At 37.3% G+C, this 20,787-nt stretch overlaps 1 protein-coding gene across 1 annotated transcript; it reads right to left on the bottom strand.

Annotated features, from left to right (window-relative positions):
- Positions 1–575: 575 nt before the first annotated feature.
- On the bottom strand, positions 576–18,815 carry aspa (aspartoacylase). Its single transcript, XM_052113229.1, has 6 exons — positions 18,570–18,815; positions 12,859–13,054; positions 11,718–11,811; positions 5,265–5,372; positions 3,137–3,246; positions 576–2,886 (listed from the first exon to the last, which is right to left on the bottom strand). Exons 1-6 carry the CDS (start codon positions 18,809–18,811, stop codon positions 2,680–2,682), a joined length of 957 nt encoding a protein of 318 aa, XP_051969189.1. The 5' UTR covers positions 18,812–18,815; the 3' UTR covers positions 576–2,679.
- Positions 18,816–20,787: the final 1,972 nt, after the last annotated feature.

Genomic DNA, 20,787 nt, shown 5'->3' with positions numbered 1-20,787 from the left:
GTTACACAAAACCACCAGGCTTAGAACCATTAAACTGGCATCACACCGAAATGACCTGCTGGTTAAAATGCGATGCACCTCACTGATCTCTGCCTGCATTGCCTTGGTCTAATGATGGACTACACTCTTAAAATGGAATACATAGACTAAAATTTAATTGCTGACAAAAGCCTTCATCAGCCAACTAACAAGGACAATGCATCTATGTAAACTTCTGCAGTTAATCCAGGATGGACTTCAAAGACATTAGTCATTAATCTTACAGTTCATACAAAATCTTTGTTTAAACACTGACCCTTCACACTTACTTTGTTAACTAATCTTAAACCATGACTTGCACTGCACATAAGTAATATTGGCATTATATTCATGATGTTAGCCAGAGGGGAACTGGCCCTCACAATACACAATGATCACTGTAAGACATTATAAATATTATGGTTTCATTTTCTGTCAATGCATGATTTCCTGTAAAACTGCTTTGAAAAGATGTGTGTTGTGAAAAGCATTATACAAATAAAAATGAAGACACTGAAGAGTGACAAAACCGAAGACCTGATTAGGTCATCCTTTATTTGATATGTGTTAATGCATTTAACTAGCCTTGAATAGCAGCCAAAGAGAGAAAGACTTTCAGTGAAGTCAAGACACATAATTAACACAATATACACCATTTACATTACAATAAATAGACATTAGAATATTGTTGTATAGCAGTTCATGTGTAGCCTATTTTTTGCTGAGAATAATTGTAAGAATATTGTTTCAGTAGCTCAGACCATTATGCAGTGGAGGGTCAGCACATTAGCTTTCATTCGGCATAGAGAGAAGTCTGGTGGCTTTTTTAATTCTTTGTAGTTACATCTTGGACTCAGCCCAAGAACTTCGAGGTCATTTGACTAAAAGCTTATTCAACTCCTGGCAATCAGCAACAAGTGTTTAATGCATAAACTTGTTCAGTTACCATGGTGATTTGCATATGAAAACCACTTTCCAATAGATAAACTAATTAGTGAAAATACATGTGAATGCATGATGCACATCATTTTCATACATTTCTATGTCCTATGAGTCACTTGTAACTTCAGCCTACATAGGTTGAGAGTGATTTCACAAAGATTTAGATGCCCAATCAGCCCAAGATGCCCAATTATTCCTAGCTTAGTGTGAAGGTAAAATCGTGCTTGAAATTGTCATTTTAATTTGATCTCTGATGAAAACATTTCTTATGCTGTTTTCCTCATGTAAGCCAATGTGGCTGAGAAAGAAGACCAATTTAGGGATCGGGTGGAACTGGAAGTGCTTTTTATATGATGTTTCCACTTGGCAAAGGCAGGATAGGTAGTTAGTATTTTTTACATGTTTAATCAATGTTAAGGTGTTGCCCTCCAGTGTTCAGTATGTAAAACAAAAACACTGAGCATCTAAGATCCATTTGATCCAGTACATACAGTACAGGATCTGTTTAAATAAAAAGTGCCAAGTAGATTTAATAAAGATAAACATTTTTATTATTATATTTTCTAAAGAGTCATAATAGAGATATATCCTGGTTTTATATGAATGAAAGTCAAATAAAGACTATAAGGACTTGATGTAATACAAACACATTGTGGCAATGCTTATTTCATTCCATTAGGATACATTATTTTCCACATTATGACAACACTGAACTTTATCAGTCAATACTCAACACCAATTGGACCTTCAGAACGTCACATAACAAACACAGTGTTTTGACATCTGGCTAGAATCATTTGTTACATTTATTTGAAAAATAATCTAGACACTTCTTGAATTCAATTTAAAATAAATTAAGAATGTCTGACCACATAAATGAATAAAATATTGCATAGATAAAGGTGTTATTTTGTTAAAAATCACACTTACAAAATATAATACACTCTAATTGGCCTTTCAACAGTTTACACAAGTCAAATACATCACAATACAAAATGTGGAAACGTCATACATTTTCTCACAAATAAGATCATAATTCTGTCAGACAAATTCTTTCAGTGCCTGCTGAGCTTTTATAAAATAGATACAGCAATCTATAAATTCGGCAGCATGTAATTCAGTATAAACACGTCTATTGATCAACATTTTTTAAGCAATGCTTACTGTGTATTCCTGTATTATCCTACTGGATGTTAATGTCATTTTCACACTTATCTATTAAGGCAAATATGAGTTGTGCCACTGAAATGAGGATAAAATCAGGTCCTACAAACAGCACAAAATTCAGGGAGTTCAGACAGATGAGTCATTTTTTGTGACGTATGACATATTAACAGTGCTGAGAGGTTCCTTTGTTTTTAAGGCGTTTTTCAGATCAGTATTTGAGTCAACAGTGTGTTGAATCACAGGCTAGAGGGCAGTAAAGACTGTTCCTGAGATGTACGTTTTTCATTAAATGAAGAATTACAAAATTCTTCATTACATGTAATGTAGCATGTTTTGATATTATCCAACATATTTCAGTACAAAACAACAAATCTGTTTGTTGTTATTTAAAAATAAATTTGAAAATATAAATCTTAAAAACAAATCGTCTTTAAATGAGGAAATTGTCATGTTTTCATATGTTGCATTCACAATACAAGTGAAAAACAAGAATTTTTATTTGATAGTACTTTGTGGGAGTCATATGACATTTTAAAAGAGAAATGTGTGTAATTAACTTTGTTCCTTGACTGTTTTCCTGATAGCATTAGCAGCTAGTATTTCCCTACAGGTGGTCATGAACGCCTGCCGTTTCTCGTAATAGGCAGCCTCATTAATAAATGTGGGGTACACAGTGCTGGCACCTTCATAAAGGATTGTTTTCCCATCAAAAGTTAGGAACATAGGGTCACCCCGGTTCAAAGGCTCCCAGTCACAGTCCTACACACACACGGAGAGAGAGAGAGAAAGAGAGAGAAAGAAACATTACTGTGGAAAATAAGTGAAGCCTGGGAATCAAAACAGCCACACCGAACAGGTGAGTAATAAGACACATTTTCTACCTAGTATTTTCCTCTCCATCTTCCCCTTTCTTTCAGTTCCTCTCATAAAATGCAACTTTAGTACTTGGGGACTTTCAAAACAAACAAACATTTTTACAGAATGTTCTAAACTGGCCCCACTGGCTTACCTGTAGATGAGGATGCACCATAGCTGTGATGTTGCCATTGGTGTCTCTGGGGTAGTCCATTCTCTCATGAGCTTTGAACACCTCCACTGTACATGAAGGAAACTCAACACCTACAACAAACAAACCAAAATATGCAGCCCATGGGTCAATGAAGGGGTATATATAAAAGTATCTCACAAAAGTGAGTACACCCCTCACATTTTTGTAAATATTTGATTATAACTTTTCATGTGACAACACTGAAGAAATAACACTTTGCTATAATGTAAAGTAGTGAGTGTACAGCTTGTATAACAGTGTAAATTTGCTGTCCCCTTAAAATAACTCAACACACAGCCATTAATGTCTAAACCGCTGGCAACAAAAGTGAGTACATCCTTAAGTGAAAACGTCCCTTATAACCAATAAAATGCTGTTTTAAATGCCATTTGATTTTCTCTCCAAGACTTCCTTCTTACAGGGAAGACACATGCCGAGGAGTTCCTCAGATTTCATTATAATTCTGTAAATTTCTTCCTTATGTTAAATAGATGTTGTTGTTCACAGATCAACTTAGTTAAAAATTTATATATATTAAAATGTACATATGAATTTTTTTATGGTAAATCTGTATCACAATGGAATTGCAGTAATTCATTCCTTATTGGAAATTTGATAGATAGTGGCATCAACTATATTATTGAAGTTATTTATTTATTTGTAAGTGTTAATAGCAAAATAATTGTAGTTATGCATTATGCAATTATAATTTATGATTTATGTGTTCAGATAAAATGAACATGATATAAAGGGCTAGAAAAAGAGTGCAAAATTGTATCTAACATTGAGGATTGAACCAAACCAAACTAAAATCCTTAATCCATAATAATAAAATGATAAACAATTTGTGTTTGAGGAGTTCAAAGTGTATAAATGTATCAATTCATAAAAATAAAAAAAACATTACATTTAATTAGGGGAGAAACCCATGCTTTTTAAGATAAACTAGTTTTTTTGACCACTTCCATTGTAGCTGTCCTATGGCAACATTTCCCAGATTGTTCCCTTTTTACATCACTTTTTCTTTTTGTTATTAAAAACATTTTGTCAAATTTTGAAATCTAAAAATATTCCATTATTAAAACATAATGCATACCATAAACTGTTAAAACCATTTAATCTAGCATAATTTGATTTATAGGAATCATATCTTGATTCATTACTTATTTTGCTAATATTCCAAATTAAGAGTGGCATCAGTTAAGGTATTAATTTTTCTGCCAAAGAGTATAGATCATTGATGTTAGCTTGTGTTGATATAAGATGGCTCCAGCATCAGTCAATCCATAATCAATGGTTTTCATAATGTCAAATCTCTCTTTTTTTTTCTGTTAACATGGTCCTAACATGGTAAAACATTAGCTAACGGAAAACTAGTTTAAGTGCTCACAATGAGACCACAACGCTCCACCACACAACATGATACTACAAAAAATCCAGCATGCTACTAATGGAATGGAACCTTCCAAACACCAACATGTATTCAAGTCACAAAATTTAAAAAAGAAGAGGAACTAGCAGAAACTGTCCAGCTCTTGGCTTCTGAAACATGCTAAATGTGAGACAAAGAAACATGAATTTATGTCAGGAAGAGTACAGTACATGTTTTTTTTATTTTCAAATGCCAAAAGAACTATTATTTTAAACTGGCTGAAATACCATGTCAACAAGTTTATATTTAAATCAGTGTATGCTGACTCAATGACCCAAGAGCGTAACTTTAAATGCCACATGCTTTCGTGCTAGAGAAGTAGATGGCCACGGGGCTAAGAAGAAAAAGCTACGTGCACTCTGGAGTGATGTAAACATGAATCATCTATAAATGAATATCCAGCTTGATATGAGAATACATTATTCAAATGTGTCATTTTCATTTAATTAGTTTCTAAATGTGTTGCAAAAACATGGAAAACACACCATTATGGTTTCATGTCATCATTGCACATGATTATTGTTGGTTTATATTATAATAAAAAGGGAAATAATCTCATTCTTGCCATCACTGTTGAATTTTGAATCCTGTTATAGGAACACATTCCAGGTTCTGGTGTAGAAGCTTTAATCTATGATTAACCTCTATTGACCTCACCACTATTGAAGATCTCAAGAAAGTCAAGTGCATGCTTCAGTATTGTCCTCATGGACTCAAACACATTACTCCTCAAAACTCCCTGTGGCTGTGGGCCCACCTCAAGACCTGCAAAGCACAGAAACAAATGTTTTTAAATGGGTTTTACAGCAAAACAAATGGGTTTTTAAAGACAATGTGAAAAATGTATTTTTCTTAATACATGTTCCTAGATTTTTTTGTGTACGTTGTTGGAAAGCTCTCAAAGAGTAGAATATAACCAACCTTTTTGTTTTACTCACAGATAAAAATATAATGTTGTCTTTGACAATTACATTTAATGTGAACAAGTGTTGCTTATGTGCCAGGTTTTATTTATAACTTCATGAAAAATACACAGAACTTGAAATATCACAGACCATTACTTAGAGGAGGTAATTATCTTTCAGTCAAGACCACACACAATCATAATCAGATGCAGAGATCATTAGATAATTAACAAAAAAACACAATATGCACACAGCATCTGGCATCTGGCATCTTGCTATCTGGCTAAATCAATCGGATTGGTTCAGATTGGTGCAAAAATCATCCATATTTGGGCAGAGAGACATTTGATTGGTGACCTTTACATATAGCCACCAGGAGATGGCGCCAAATACATGACACAGACTCGATGACTGAAATGGTACAGAATTAAATTCTTTCTGTAAAATCTTATTACTAAAATCATGTTTGCATGCTATGCAAAACTTTAGTTGTTGGGTTTGCATGTGTAATTAGTTCTTATGTACAATTATTATGTTTTAATTGTTTGGAGAGGCTTGGAAATGTTTTTTATACACTTGAATAAATTATTTTTGTAATGCTTTAACTTGTTTTGTTGAATCAACACAAAATTTTACATTTACATTTGACATGATTGGGAACAAAACAAAAGCAATTTTTCAGAGCCACCTCATTTACACCCAGATATATCATTTAAAATCAGAAAAATTAAAAATAAATCTTAGATTCTCAGCAGTTTCCTAGACTGAAAGTCTCAGAATCTGTATCATTAAAAACTCTGAAATGTTTTCTTTAAAATGATACCTTGATACACTTGACCCTGCTTGTTTTCTGTTTAGTTTAGTTTTTTTGTCGAGTTATAAGCCTTTAATTTTAGATATGCCAGCGAAACATGAAATCTTTACAAACACCCTCAGGGCTTAAAGGGTTAATATAATACGTTCTTTAGGTATGCAGGTGTGTGGTGTTAATGCATACACAAACATATTTATCCAAAAACATGGGCATTGTCCTGTGACCCAAATATATAAATGTAACAACAACCGCAAAAAAAATCTACGCTGGTGTCGATAAACAAATACAATTTAACCACAAGGAATGATCTTCTTGGTAAATATAACACTTACAGTTGTAATGGAGCCACCGGACTTGCTGTTCTCTGACGTTTTTTTTTTTAAAACTCAGTGTTTTGAATATGACGTCTCCGCAGCTCACGTGGGATTACGGGAGAGTAAAGTGTCCATTATGAATGCTGAGGAGTCGGATATACATAGAAGTGAAGTAGAAAACATTGAATATGTTTCTTGATCCAATCAATTCCTGATGGATAAAATCAAATCCTGCCCTACATTCTTTTTTAAAATAAATAAATAAAATAAATGCTGACTTGAAGCCTATTTCAATAACTGCTAAAAGAATAAATAAAATTATATGGGCAAAGACTCAAATAAATGCAGGATCATGTATCAAAAGATCATGTATCTAGATCCGACATGGGCAACATACGGCCTGCGGGCCAGATCAGGGCCTCCACATGGTTTAATGTGGAGGCCCTGATCCACATGGTTTAAACTCATTTATCCTAAAAGAGTTTTTATTTTTCATTGGGTATTTCAATGAAATACCAAATGATATAACTCCTGCAGCACCTCCCACAGTCTCTTCCGGGGGACCCGGTCATACGCCTTCTCCAGATCCACAAAACACATATAGACCGGATGGGCATACTCCCAGGCCCCCTCCAGGATCCTTGCGAGAGTAAAGATATGGTCCGTCGTTCCACGGCCAGGACGAAAACCGCATTGTTCCTCTTCAATCCGAGGTTCGACAATCGGCCGGAATGAGGATTAGCACCTCTAAATCTGAGGCCATGGTTCTCAGCAGGAAACCGATGGAGTGCGTACTCCAGGTAGGGAAGGAGGTATTGCCCCAAGTGAAGGAGTTCAAGTACCTCGGGGTCTTGTTCACGAGTGAGGGGACAATGGAGCAGGAGGTTGGCCGGAGAATCGGGGCAGCGGGGGCGGTATTGCACTCACTCTATCGCACCGTTGTCACGAAAAGAGAGCTCTCGATCTACCAGTCAATTTTTGTTCCTACCCTCACCTATGGTCATGAAGGCTGGGTCATGACCGAAAGAACTAGGTCACGAGTACAAGCGGCCGAAATGGGCTTCCTCAGAAGTGTGGCAGGCTTCTCCCTTAGAGATAGGGTGAGGAGCTCAGTCATCCGTGAGGAGCTCGGAGTAGAGCCGCTGCTCCTTTGCGTCGAAAGGAGTCAGTTGAGGTGGTTTGGGCATCTGGTAAGGATGCCCTCTGGCCACCTCCCTAGGGAGGAGTTTCAGGCACGTCCAGCTGGGAGGAGGCCTCGGGGAAGACCCAGGATTAGGTGGAGAGATTACATCTCCACACTGGCCTGGGAACGCCTCGGGGTCCCCTAGTCAGAGCTTGTTAATGTGGCTCGGGATAGGGAAGTTTGGGGCCCCCTGCTGGAGTAGCTGCCCCCACGACCCGACTTCGGATAAGCGGTTGAAGATGGATGGATGGTATTTCAGTTAACTTGCATTGGAACCTAATTGGGTTGCCAGATAAGAGATGCAACACCCCCAGCTTGAGATTTATACTTGCGCAAATTGGAAACATTCTGCCTAATGTTATACTTATTTTGTGCAATCTTATTGTGCAATCTGGCAACCATGCATGCGAGTGCGCTATTTCTATCTCGATTTCCCCTTTAAACAAATTTAGCAATCTGTAGTGCAATATTCTGCTCAAGGAAAAGTGTTATATGGCTACTCTGTGTACATTCTTGAGGCTACTTGTGATGTGTGGTGCTACTTTGCAGGTAAACCTTCTTCAAATAAGTAAACTCGCCTGCTTTGCCCAAACATTAAAAGTTCTATAAAACATTTTTTTTATTAGTATTAAAACAGACCCCTGATGTAGAGACTGCTAAATTGAATAATAAATTAACAAGGAAGTAGAGATGGTAAAATACATTTATAAGCTCAGCCTTTATTCAGTTTTTAAATGCCTGATAGAAAAGAATCTATCTTTGTAGATCAATTCAATACTTTAGGCAATTGCAGAATAGTCCCAACGTTTTATATAATCCCTGGTTATCCCACTTCTTGGTGTTTTTTTTTCTTCCCCCAAATATATATTTATTGAGCTGTCGAGTTAAAAAAAAATACAAAACACAACAAACAACATAACAAACAGCTCAGTAGCAGTTACAGTTAACTTACTTTATTTAGTCCATCAATGTAAATACTTACAATACAATAAGTTAAACAAGATATTGTGCACATTATGTACCCGCTTAGGTCTATTTATGTAGGATACGCTTCCACAAAATAGTTGAGAGACTGGTCCCCAGGGTATTGATACGGGGCTTCCAAATGCTATAAAACTGATCTGGCTGACCGTTGAGTACCCAAGTTAATTATTCAAGTGGCTTTAGCTCCATCAAAATCCTGTGCCAGCCCAATATGGTTGGAGTCTTATCACTGATCCATCTCAATTAAATGTTCTTTCTAGCAGCAAAAGTGAGTATATTATATAGTCTTTTTTCCCTTGACGAAATTATAGCAATGTCTGGTTGCCCCAGAATCAGAAACAAAGGATTCAAATCAAGCTTTGTCTCTAAAATAATGCTAATTTCCAAAACTATCTTAGCCCAATATATTTGCAACTTATGACATGAGCAAAGACAGCAAGTAAGGGTACCAATCTGTGCATTACACTAAAGGCATAGGCATAAGGCATTCTTAAATCAATAATCAGTGAGGTATTTTTCATAATATAGTTCCTAATATGTTAAAATCAAAGATAAGTACTTGAGCCAGCACTAAGAAAACATGTCCACCTCATATCTTCCCAAATTGTTCAGCTTCCTGCAGGGAAAGATACATTTCTTGAAGAAACACTATATCATATTTCTTACGCTTAAGAAGAGAAATAACCTTCCTTCTTTTTGTGGGGTGCCCCAAACCCATTCACATTCCACGTGGAGAGAGTCAATCCACTCATGTTAACATTTGAAAAAATAGATTGTGTGTAAAAAAACAAGATTATTAAGACTATATTCCAACCTTAGTGCATTCATCAAAACCCAAACACCCCACACAACCAAAAAACTGAAAAAAGAAAAACGTGTGCATTAACCCAGAGCACGACAGCGCCAACTGGCATCCATCCCTCCATACTCAAACAGTCCATGCACGCCTAAGAGAACCCCAGTGACAACTTTGCCATCAGATTACTCAAGTCGCTTGCTGTGGGCATGTGAATGTTTTACGTCCATCCTTAGCATCTATCCTCAATTTGGCCAGGAATATCCGTGCAAAAGCGACCATCCATCTATGTAAAAACTTTCTTGCATTCCTTGAATTGATCACATTTCTCTCATCACATTTCTCTCAAGAAAATGCTGTGATTTTTCCAAGAAAGTCTTCCTTTACTCCTTGCCTTATGTTACACAAGATCTTTATCAGATGATCTCAGAAATTTGGCACAATTGATTGGGGCCTGTTGTTCTAGTCCCTAAGAATGATGGGTCAGTACGGTTCTGTGTGGATTATAGAAAAATAAATGCAGTGTCTAATTTTATGCATACCCAATGCCTCGTATTGATGAGTTGCTCGATCGGTTGGGCACAGCTCAATTTTACTTGGTAGATCCCCTTAACACCAATGTCCCGAGAAATAAACTGCTTTCTCCACACTGTTTGGATAACACCAATTCGTGACACTCCCATTCAGTTTGTTTGGGGCCTTGGCTATGTTTCAGCGGCTCATGGACAGAATCCTCAGACCACAACTTTCATATGCAACTGCCTATCTAGATGACATCGTTTACAACAACGATTGGCAGCAGCACAAACAACATCCGAGAGCCATCCTGAATCCCAAAGAAGTGCACAATTGGAAGGATGCAGGTATGGTATCTTGGCTCCCACTTGGGTCAGGGACAGGTGTGTCCCTAAATTGATAAGACTGTAGCGATGCGGCCTGCCCAAGACCCAAGACCAAAAAGGAGGTGAGACAGTTCCTGGGGCTGGCTGGCTATTATAGAAGGTTTGTGCCTAATTATTCGGCCACTACCAGCCCTCTGACTGATCTAACAAAAAAGGGAGTGGCATATCTGCTCTAGTGGATGGAGCAGTGTCAACAGGGATTTATGCTGATGAAAGCAGCACTTTGTGGTGGACCGCTTTTGCATTCACCTGATTTCTCTCGCCTTTTCATTTTACGTTAAAAAGTAGTCGTTAAAAAAATAAACCCTCGGGCCTATTGCTTCGAAAGGTGATGATTGCTTGTTAATGCTGGGGGTGAAATGCTTGATGGCTGCTGGCATCACTCTGCATATCTTGAAAATTATGGATTCACACAATCACCGGTCGAGGACGATGGCCTGCCACAGGCTTTGGAGCAAGGGAAACGGTGAGCTCTATCCAGTTTCAGTTTTCCAGTCTTTGTGTCCAAATTGAGAAATTCAAGGATCCATTTTTCAAAAAACGTATGTGCGTTAGAGCCCTCTGTATCCTCCGGCAAACCGACAATGAGCAAACTGCATCTTCTGCCCTGATTTTCTAATCCAGCTGTTCAGTCAAGGCCTGAATTAGATTTTCCATATCTTGCACTTTGGTTTCGTTGGCACTGCAGATGTTTTCTATTCCATCCTCTCCTTTTTGGATTTGATGTATAATGCTTTGTATCTTAGTCGATTGATTATTGATTGCTGTGAAGGCAGTTGAAATGTTAGCATCAATTACTAACACTACAATAGTCCGTCATGTTCTTTATAGCTTGGATCAGATTTTGATCAGTGATGGAGCTGATTGCATCATCCTCCGAGGCTGCTTTAACAGCATTCTCCTCTGGGTTTAGTGCCCGATCTGGGTGCGTTCTTTGATGCGTTTCTTTTAGTGCTTCTCAACTGAGTTCCCGACGGTTTCATAAAATAATTGTTTAGACTCATCTTTGTTAACTTACAGTCTTAATTTTAAGTGATTCTCTGTGTAAATAAAAGCAAAAATTATTCAATTAAATGAGACCAGACACGCAGCTTGCAAAAGTCCATCTTGCATCCCCCACTTCTTAGCGGTTAACTGACTTTAACATTTATGTTTGATTGGATTTAGCATGTAATGTGCCAGCTGCTGAATATCCAATGACTTTGTACTCACCAATTGGGTGTTTCGCCACAGAACGTGTGGTTGAATACTTCAGTTGTGGGTTTTCGTTTAACAGTACTGGACAAGTGTGGGGAGCCATAGCTTTCTGTAATGGGGAGAAGAGCACAGGTTGCTTTGTAAATAGACTACACTGGTCTCTAAAATAAACAATGAGCACGTGTGAGCAAGATATTTGCATGATCTTACACCGAATTATGTTTAATAATCCAACAAAGTGGGTGGTGATGTAAATGCCTTAATTGGTTTTCCTTTATTGTGGTATACGGTTTAGGACTTTTGACAATTACCTTGATTTTGTTACATGGAAATACCTTTGCCAATGTGTGCAAGTGTTGCGTGCATGTATGTCAAAAGCAGAGAATAGCCAGATTATTTAAAATCTCATGTAAAAATGTTTTTCCTGCGTTGTCTGATTTTTTTGAATAAGCTGAATTTTGAAGTTCTCAGCGTATTGGTGATCATGTAGATGCACTTGATGACTTCTGATTGGCTAAAATCTTTAATCAGGTGGTGAATATTTAACAAAAAAATTTCTCATGGTGATAAAATTAGAGCAAAGTCCCATCTTGGTATGAGTTGATAAAAAAATGTATACAGTAAGAATTGGAAAATGCAAATTTTTTTAAATATATTTTCTATTTATAAAATGGATATTGATTGGTCAATACAGCATTGCTCAAATATGCAATATAGTAACTGCTATGACACCGGGTCTAGTTAATGCCCGTTAGCTTTGACTGCTGAATTTTTAAAATATAGAACAGCCTCTCATAACTTATTACTTAAATATGATTCATGTAACAAGTTATTGGCAATTTCAGAAGGTAAATAAATATTGAAATCAATAATTGGATGACTACAACTATTATACTGTACGTCTGTTATGAATACCTATATGCTACTGAAGCTTGATACGAAATTAACATAGGTTGATTAAATGCTTTCCTCTTGGTCATGTTCCACTTTAAATTTCTAATGCTTTAAATTTGTTTTTCATGTTTTGTTTTTGGTGTTGTGTCAGAACATCCTTCAGAGACTCTAAACTCTGCCCTTGTAACATCACTGCCTGAAATAAATGAAAAACCCAATGCACTTTATGCATTAGAACAATGATATTGTGAAGAGTTCTTACTCTGATGTAATTCACCATCTGAAGGTTGAATAAATCTGTTGAGCTTTCCAGAATGAGGGTGGAGCCCATGTTTGAGGTAGTATTGTGAAGGTCAAAGATGACATCATATGCACCTGGGCTTCCTTTGGGCCCAAACATCTGACTGATTTCCTTGGCCCTCTGGACTTCATATTGCAGCCCTTCTACATCAGGAGCACTGTGGGTGGAAAGTGCCTTAACATTAACAATACCAAAATAATGAAGTCACAGTGAGACACTAAAAAAAGTTTTAACTTTTTTACATTTAACAATGCAGCCCTATCCTGACCTATTGACTCTTGTCCTGAGGTAAATAGCATGCAGGAGACTAACTGGTATTAGCAGGTGAAGCATTAACTGTTTTAACAGCACAGTGACTAACAAAAGGGCAGATCAGCTATTAAATATTTCCTAGATAATTTACTTATTTGACAAATATAAACTAAAGGATTTGAGTGACCATCTCATTAGGGTCCAAGCACTAAAGTGCAAAGGCCCTATTGTTCTTCTAAGGATTATTATTATTATTATCATCATTATCATTATTATTACAGCCCAAGCACTAAAGTGCAGAGGTGCTATTATTCTTCTAAGAATTATTATTATTATTAGGGCCCAAGCACTGAAAGTGGTTCTGTAGCACCCTGTTGAAAATGGGCATGTAAGGGGGGCTCTGTAGCACCCCTATTTTCACCTACAGTCACCAAAATATAAGATGCTAAATTGTGAACAGATTTTTGATACATCGATCAGTGTTGCCATGGCAAGGCATTCAATTAATGGTGAAAAATGGGAAACAGGAAGTGCCTCATATCTTCTGTATACAAAGTGCTGCCTTGATCCATTCAGCTGCCCACTACCTTTCTCCCATTAAAAATATAGAACATGCTGCTACCGAGGAACTGTAAAACCGCATTTCGTTACTGAGAGTTTTTATTATGGCTGGAAAGGAGAGGATTCACACTGAAATTAAATAAAATGCTGCTTTCTTTAAAGCTGCACCACGTAACTTTGCGCTCTGCACATATGAAACATGTCAGTAACTTCACCAGACAATGTACATTCATTGCAAATGGTTAACACATGATTAATGTTCGATTCATAAAAGCATGACAAGCAATAGAAGCTTCAATACCCTATCAGAAAACATCTCTTAGCATCATAGCAGGTAAACAACTTTGCCAAACGGATAACAGATTCCATCTAGACTGCAACGATGCTGTCCTGAACTGTAATTATATTGTTATTTTTTACACAATCCTATCGATTTGCTTCTAAAGACATTAATTGATTGACTGGAGTCATGTGCATTATTTTTATGATGCCTAAATATGCCTTTTCGACCGTCAAATAGCCAGCAGACAGATGGCACCCATTCATTTCATTGTATGGACAAACTGAGCTGAAATGTGCTTATAAAAATCTTCATTTCAGTTCTGCTGAAGAAGGAAAGTCATACACATCTTGGATGGCTTAAAGGTAAGCAAGTCATGAGAGGATTCTCATTTTTAGGTGAACTAACCCTTTAAGGATGACTGTTGACAAAAACAGGTAATTTTATAGAATCTTATAAGGTGCATTACATAATTAATATTCATGAGCATGGCAGCACTGCCCCCACAGTACAATTTTCTGTCAAGTTTTTATTTTTAATTAGGCCTAACTTTGTGTTAATCTTCGCTTTCAAATGGATTATTCCAGCGGTTACAAAGGCCTACAGGACTTTATTAGCAGAATAACATGGGATTTGCATGCATTTTCCATCCCTGGGTAAGCTTAACAAATATAAAAACGTTTGGCCTGCATAAGGTGGTGACATTTAGTCCAGATTGCCAGTTCTAAATGTCAAGCTAAGGAACATTTAGAGTTTGTTGATGTGTTTACTAGACAATTTCTTGGTGCTCTGGAGATATATATTTTGTTACTTATTTTCAATATGCCAAAAAAATTAATGTTGGCAAATCAGTAGGAAAAACGACTATGCTGTTCCTGTGGAAATGCAATTGTATCGCAAATTCATAGACATTTGTAATTTGATAGAGTTCCTCCAATTAATGAACTAGTACTTGTTGCAATGAAGCTTGCTGCCTAATGCTGCATTCAACTCAGAAAGTCAGATTTTCCAACTTCCTACTAGAAAAAGTGCAATGGAATGCCACTTGAAGTCGGAATTCCAACTGGAAATTTCTCCAATTTCTCTCCAATTTCGAGATGCAGGTGCATGACATCACAAAAATGTCGGCACTCAGTGAGCTATACAAAGTAAGAAATAAACATTCACTTTAAGTAATATCGATAAATGTGTACGGTCCTCACTGACGTGCGGTCTGGGTAGGCAAACTAGGAGGCACTGCCTACCCTGCCAAAATTAAAAAATAAAATGTTTATTAAATAATAAACTTGTATTTATATTTTTACTTTTTATTCTTGTGATTTATATATGCAATATGTGTGTTATTCCAATTGTTTAGATGTTATGATGACAAATGTAGCAGTTACGCATAATCAACTAAAAACAAATGGTAGAATAAGCAGTGCTTTTACGGTCCATTCATTGCAGACGACAAGCGGAAAACCCATGTTGCGCATGCGCACTTCGATCCTGTATTCTTTAACATATACGGCAAAAAGCACAAATCTGCTGTGCCTTTTGACGTAAATATGTTATGCCCGTAATCATCTCCGTTACGTATCAGACATGGACCAATTAAAATCAAGATATTCCTGGACATTTGCGTAGCTAACGTCATTACACCACAGCTAAGCGTAGCCATGCCTAATCCCGCCAAATTCAAAATCAAAATGACAGCACCGGCCGTAATCACGGAATTAAGAAATTTTTCCAAGCTCGATTTTAATTCCAAATATGAGTTAATTGCAAGAGGGGGTCTACGCCAGCCTTAGATGGACTAGTACAGCAAAAGGGCCCAAAAATTATCCGATCATTTCAAACTGATTGGTATGTAAGAAAAGATTGGCTATGTGGCTGTGCGCTTGTGTGTGTGTGAGAGAGAGAGAGAGAGAGAGAGAAAATACACGATATACATCCTGATTTGTACATTTCTTGATATGCCGCGCTTGTGCGTAACGTTCACTGTTTACGCGCTTGTGGGTGTGTGTGTGTGTGTGTGAGAGAGAGAGAGAGAGTACACACTATATACATCCTGATTTGTACATTTCTTGATATGCCGCGCTTGTGCGTAACGTTCACTGTTTGCGCGCGCGCGCGCGCGAGAGAGAGAGAGAGAGAGAGAGAGAGAGAGAGAGAGAGAGAGAGAGAGAACACACTATATACAGGTGAAACTCGAAAAATTAGAATATTGTGCAAAAGTTCATTAATTTCAGTAATTCAACTTAAAAGGTGAAACTAATATATTATATAGACTCATTACAAGCAAATTAAGATATTTCAAGCCTTTATTTGATATAATTTTGATGATTATGGCTTACAGCTTATGAAAACCCCAAATTCAGAATCTCAGAAAATTAGAATATTGTGAAAAGGTTCAGTATTGTAGGCTCAAAGTGTCACACTCTAATCAGCTAAACACCTGCAAAGGGTTCCTGAGCCTTTAAATGGTCTCTCAGTCTGGTTCAGTTGAATTCACAATCATGGGGAAGACTGCTGACCTGACAGTTGTGCAGAAAACCATCATTGACACCCTCCACAAGGAGGGAAAGCCTCAAAGGGTAATTGCAAAAGAAGTTGGATGTTCTCAAAGTGCTGTATCAAAGCACATTAATAGAAAGTTAAGTGGAAGGGAAAAGTGTGGAAGAAAAAGGTGCACAAGCAGCAGGGATGACCGTAGCCTGGAGAGGATTGTCAGGAAAAGGCCATTCAAATGTGGGGAGCTTCACAAGGAGTGGACTGAGGCTGGAGTTACTGCATCAAGAGCCACCACACACAGACGGGTCCTGGACATGGGCTTCAAATGTCAAACGTCTTACCTGGGCTAAAGAAAAAAAGAACTGGTCTGTTGCTCAGTGGTCCAAAGTCCTCTTTTCTGATGAGAGCAAATTTTGCATCTCATTTGGAAACCAAGGTCCCAGAGTCTGGAGGAAGAATGGAGAGGGACACAATCCAAGATGCTTGAAGTCCAGTGTGAAGTTTCCACAGTCTGTGTTGGTTTGGGGAGCCATGTCATCGGCTGGTGTTGGTCCACTGTGCTTTATTAAGTCCAGAGTCAACGCAGCCGTCTACCGGGACATTTTAGAGCACTTCATGCTTCCTTCAGCAGACAAGCTTTATGGAGATGCTGACTTCATTTTCCAGCAGGACTTGGCACCTGCCCACACTGCCAAAAGTACCAAAACCTGGTTCAATGACCATGGTATTACTGTGCTTGATTGGCCAGCAAACTCGCCTGACCTGAACCCCATAGAGAATCTATGGAGCATTGCCAAGAGAAAGATGAGAGACATGAGACCAAACAATGCAGAAGAGCTGAAGGCCGCTATTGAAGCATCTTGGTCTTCCATAACACCTCAGCAGTGCCACAGGCTGATAGCATCCATGCCACGCCGCATCGAGGCAGTAATTAATGCAAAGGGGCCCAAACCAAGTACTGAGTACATATGCATGATTATACTTTTCAGAGGGACGACATTTCTGTATTTAAAATCCTTTTTTTTATTGATTTCATGTAATATTCTAATTTTCTGAGATTCTGAATTTGGGGTTTTCATAAGCTGTAAGCCATAATCATCAAAATTATATCAAATAAAGGCTTGAAATATCTTACTTTGCTTGTAATGAGTCTATATAATATATTAGTTTTACCTTTTAAGTTGAATTACTGAAATTAATGAACTTTTGCACGATATTCTAATTTTTCGAGTTTCACCTGTACATCCTGATTTGTACATTTCTTGATATGCTGCGCTTGTGCGTAACGTTCACTGTTATTACGTATTATTATCTTAAACAATCAGGTAATCTGGCTTTCATAACTCAGTGCCTAGCCTCTTTAAGACATCACCACACGTCACTGACGGTCCTACATTACATGATATTAAAGCTTGTTTCCACCCCCTTGCCACCCTATATAAAATGTGTAGATCCGCCCCTGTAAGCTGCAGTGTTGTCATTTGCACACCTGCGGCTATAAGCAATTGTCTTGTACACATTCTAAAATGCGCACAGTCCACAGATCTCAACAGAAAAGTCCAGTTTAACCTGGAAATCAAGCTTGGCAAGTGCAATGTTAATGGTTCTTTTAATGACCCAGATCACGTTTCACAACACTCATGACATGAGTGGACACGGATGAGCTGAATGCACAATCAACTGTTAGCTCGCCCCGATTCACTGATGTTGTGCGTGCAACGGGTTTGTTCAAACCAGCTAGATGAAGGGCAACAGAAAACAGCTGAGTTTCGGTACCTGTTTTTAAAAGGTTTAATGTGACATCTCATAAAACACGGCGGCGCTATGGTGCGAGACGCGATGCTGACGCGTCTGTGCACAGACCAACAATTACAAATATCGCAAGACGCATTTAGTGTTCATGACCCCTAACAGAATTTGAAACCATACGCGTGTGAAGTTGAGCAGCAGTTTAGTAAAGTCAATTGCCCTTGAAGGACAGCTTTCTTCTCATTGAGTTTCTCGCACATCATTAAAGGACTGCAGGTAAATAAAGCAGCGACTAACGGACTGTCCGGAACATAAACGCGTCTCGCGGGTTGTTTACCTGAGATTCTCTGGCGTGAAGGCTCTGTTCAGATCCGTGTCGATGTATCTGGTACATTTTTCCACTGCCCTGGGATTGCTTATAAACGGCTTTGTCACCAATCCATTTCTCTCTATCTCGGCTGCATTATTTATCCACATGTTTACCAGCATTATGCCAGACATCTCATTTCCATGTGTGCCTCCAAAAATAGCCACTCGTTTGGCTTCTTGTAAACAAGAAATTTTGCATCGCGAACTCATAGTGAGAGCCTCACGCACGCGCAGTTAACTAGACGAGTGAGCTAAGTTTCCACACAACTGCTGTTTCCTCTAGTCGCCAGCGATGTGTCGTGGTTACATAATGGTTTTTTGAAGGCTATTCCTGAGCCTACGTTAAGCGTGCATGGGTCTGGTTTCAAAAGTCTACCGTCTTATCAGGCGACTAGGACATTCATTATTGTCATTCTGTCGCAGGGAATTGTCCACAGCAAAATAAACAGTAAACACGTACGGATGGCGCATGCACCAAGTAAACAGCAGGTAAATTGAAAAACAACACAAAATGTCAATTACGACTAAATGTACAACTGCTTTCAAGGATTACATGGGGTTCAGACAAAGGTATTGCCCTTCTCAATCTACTGTGATGCAAAGTCAAATTAAAGTAGGTTATATTTAAATGTGACCCCCCCCCCCCCTCTAAAATTAGCCTTAAGTGCCCCTTCATTGACCAAAGATGTACCAAATTTGGTTACATATAATTTAAAGTTATCATGGATATCGTAATATCCCTGAGGCCTGGTCATGAAGGTAGTTGAACGAACTCAGGGTTTTAGGATAGTTTCAGATTGACAAATTTAAACTAGGCCTAATCGAATCCGGTTGAATTGGTACCATGATGCAGCTCATGAACTTTCTCTGTTAACTCAGGCTTCGATCCTGGCTTTAAGATTAGATTATTATTTATTTTTTTTATTATGCAATATAAAAATAACAAATACAAATACAAAAAAAGAATAATGAGGGTTACATTACATTATGACAAAGTTTGTTATACTAGCGTATACATTACACCATAAAAGAGTCTTACATGCAATAGAATTGTTAGAATTCCTTAAAGAATGTAAATATATATCAATATCTTTCTTGAAAATAAAAAAAGGAGTTTTTTTTTTTTATTTACACTTTGAAGGTAATATTTGGCAAGAAAAAGTTTTAAATTAATTATAATATAATAAACTATTTATTATAATTAATGTTTATGAAAACTAGTTAAAGCTAAAAGGTATTTTAGAGATGTCATAGTTGCAGCGCAAGAAAAAATTTAAACCTCCAACTGAACTGAAAATATGATTTGGAAAGACATTCCAAAAGGACGTGGGGTTGTTTAAAAATTATTTTATCCATTTCACTTTGATAGAGTTATTAAGAGTGGAAAAGTCCACCAACTAAAAACCCCCCATAGCCCGATCAGCTATCATAACACTCTTTTTTTATTAAGTGAGTTTTAGAATTCCAAACAAAGTCTACTATAATTTTGTCCAATTTTCTACAAATCTCCACAGATACATCCAGTGCCATTGCGGGATAGATAACCCAAGATAATCCATCTGCTTTGGACAGCAACACTTCACCTGTTATAGACAAATCACGCTATAACCAGGAGTTTAATTTACGATGAATAGCAAGGATAAGAGGTTCAAAGTTCAGTTTTGATCTCTTTTTCTGATCTTTACATTTAATTATACCTAAGTATTTGACTTCAGATTTGACTGGGATGTCACAAATATTAACATCAGTGGAATGTTTTACAGATAAAAGTTAACATTTGTTGATATTAAGAACTAAACCAGAAGCAAATGAAAAATAATTAATTATGTCTAAAGCTAAAAAAACTTGATGTTTATTTTTCAGAAATAGAGTTGTGTCATCAGCCAATTGGCTTATTAATATTGATCGATTTGCTACAGAGATACCTTTCAAATTACTATTTTGAATGAGGATGGCTAATAATTGCATGGGAAGCAGAAAAAGATATGGTGAGATTGGACAGCCTTGACGGATGCCTCTCTCTAAATTAAACCTATGAGTAGTAACATGTTGTAATTTGATTGAAGCATTGGCGTTAATAAAATTGGTGGCCAAAACCTTGAGAATAAAAGGAAACTGAACAGAATCAAAAGCTTTTAAAAAAAAGAAGAAAAAAAAGAAACTGTCATCAGGGATCAAATCTGTGT

This window comes from Xyrauchen texanus, chromosome 3 (genome assembly GCF_025860055.1).
Source record: "Xyrauchen texanus isolate HMW12.3.18 chromosome 3, RBS_HiC_50CHRs, whole genome shotgun sequence".
Lineage (NCBI taxonomy): Eukaryota > Metazoa > Chordata > Actinopteri > Cypriniformes > Catostomidae > Xyrauchen > Xyrauchen texanus.
The sequence above is the reverse complement of the archived record's forward strand: the minus strand, read 5'-3'. Positions and strand labels throughout refer to the sequence as shown.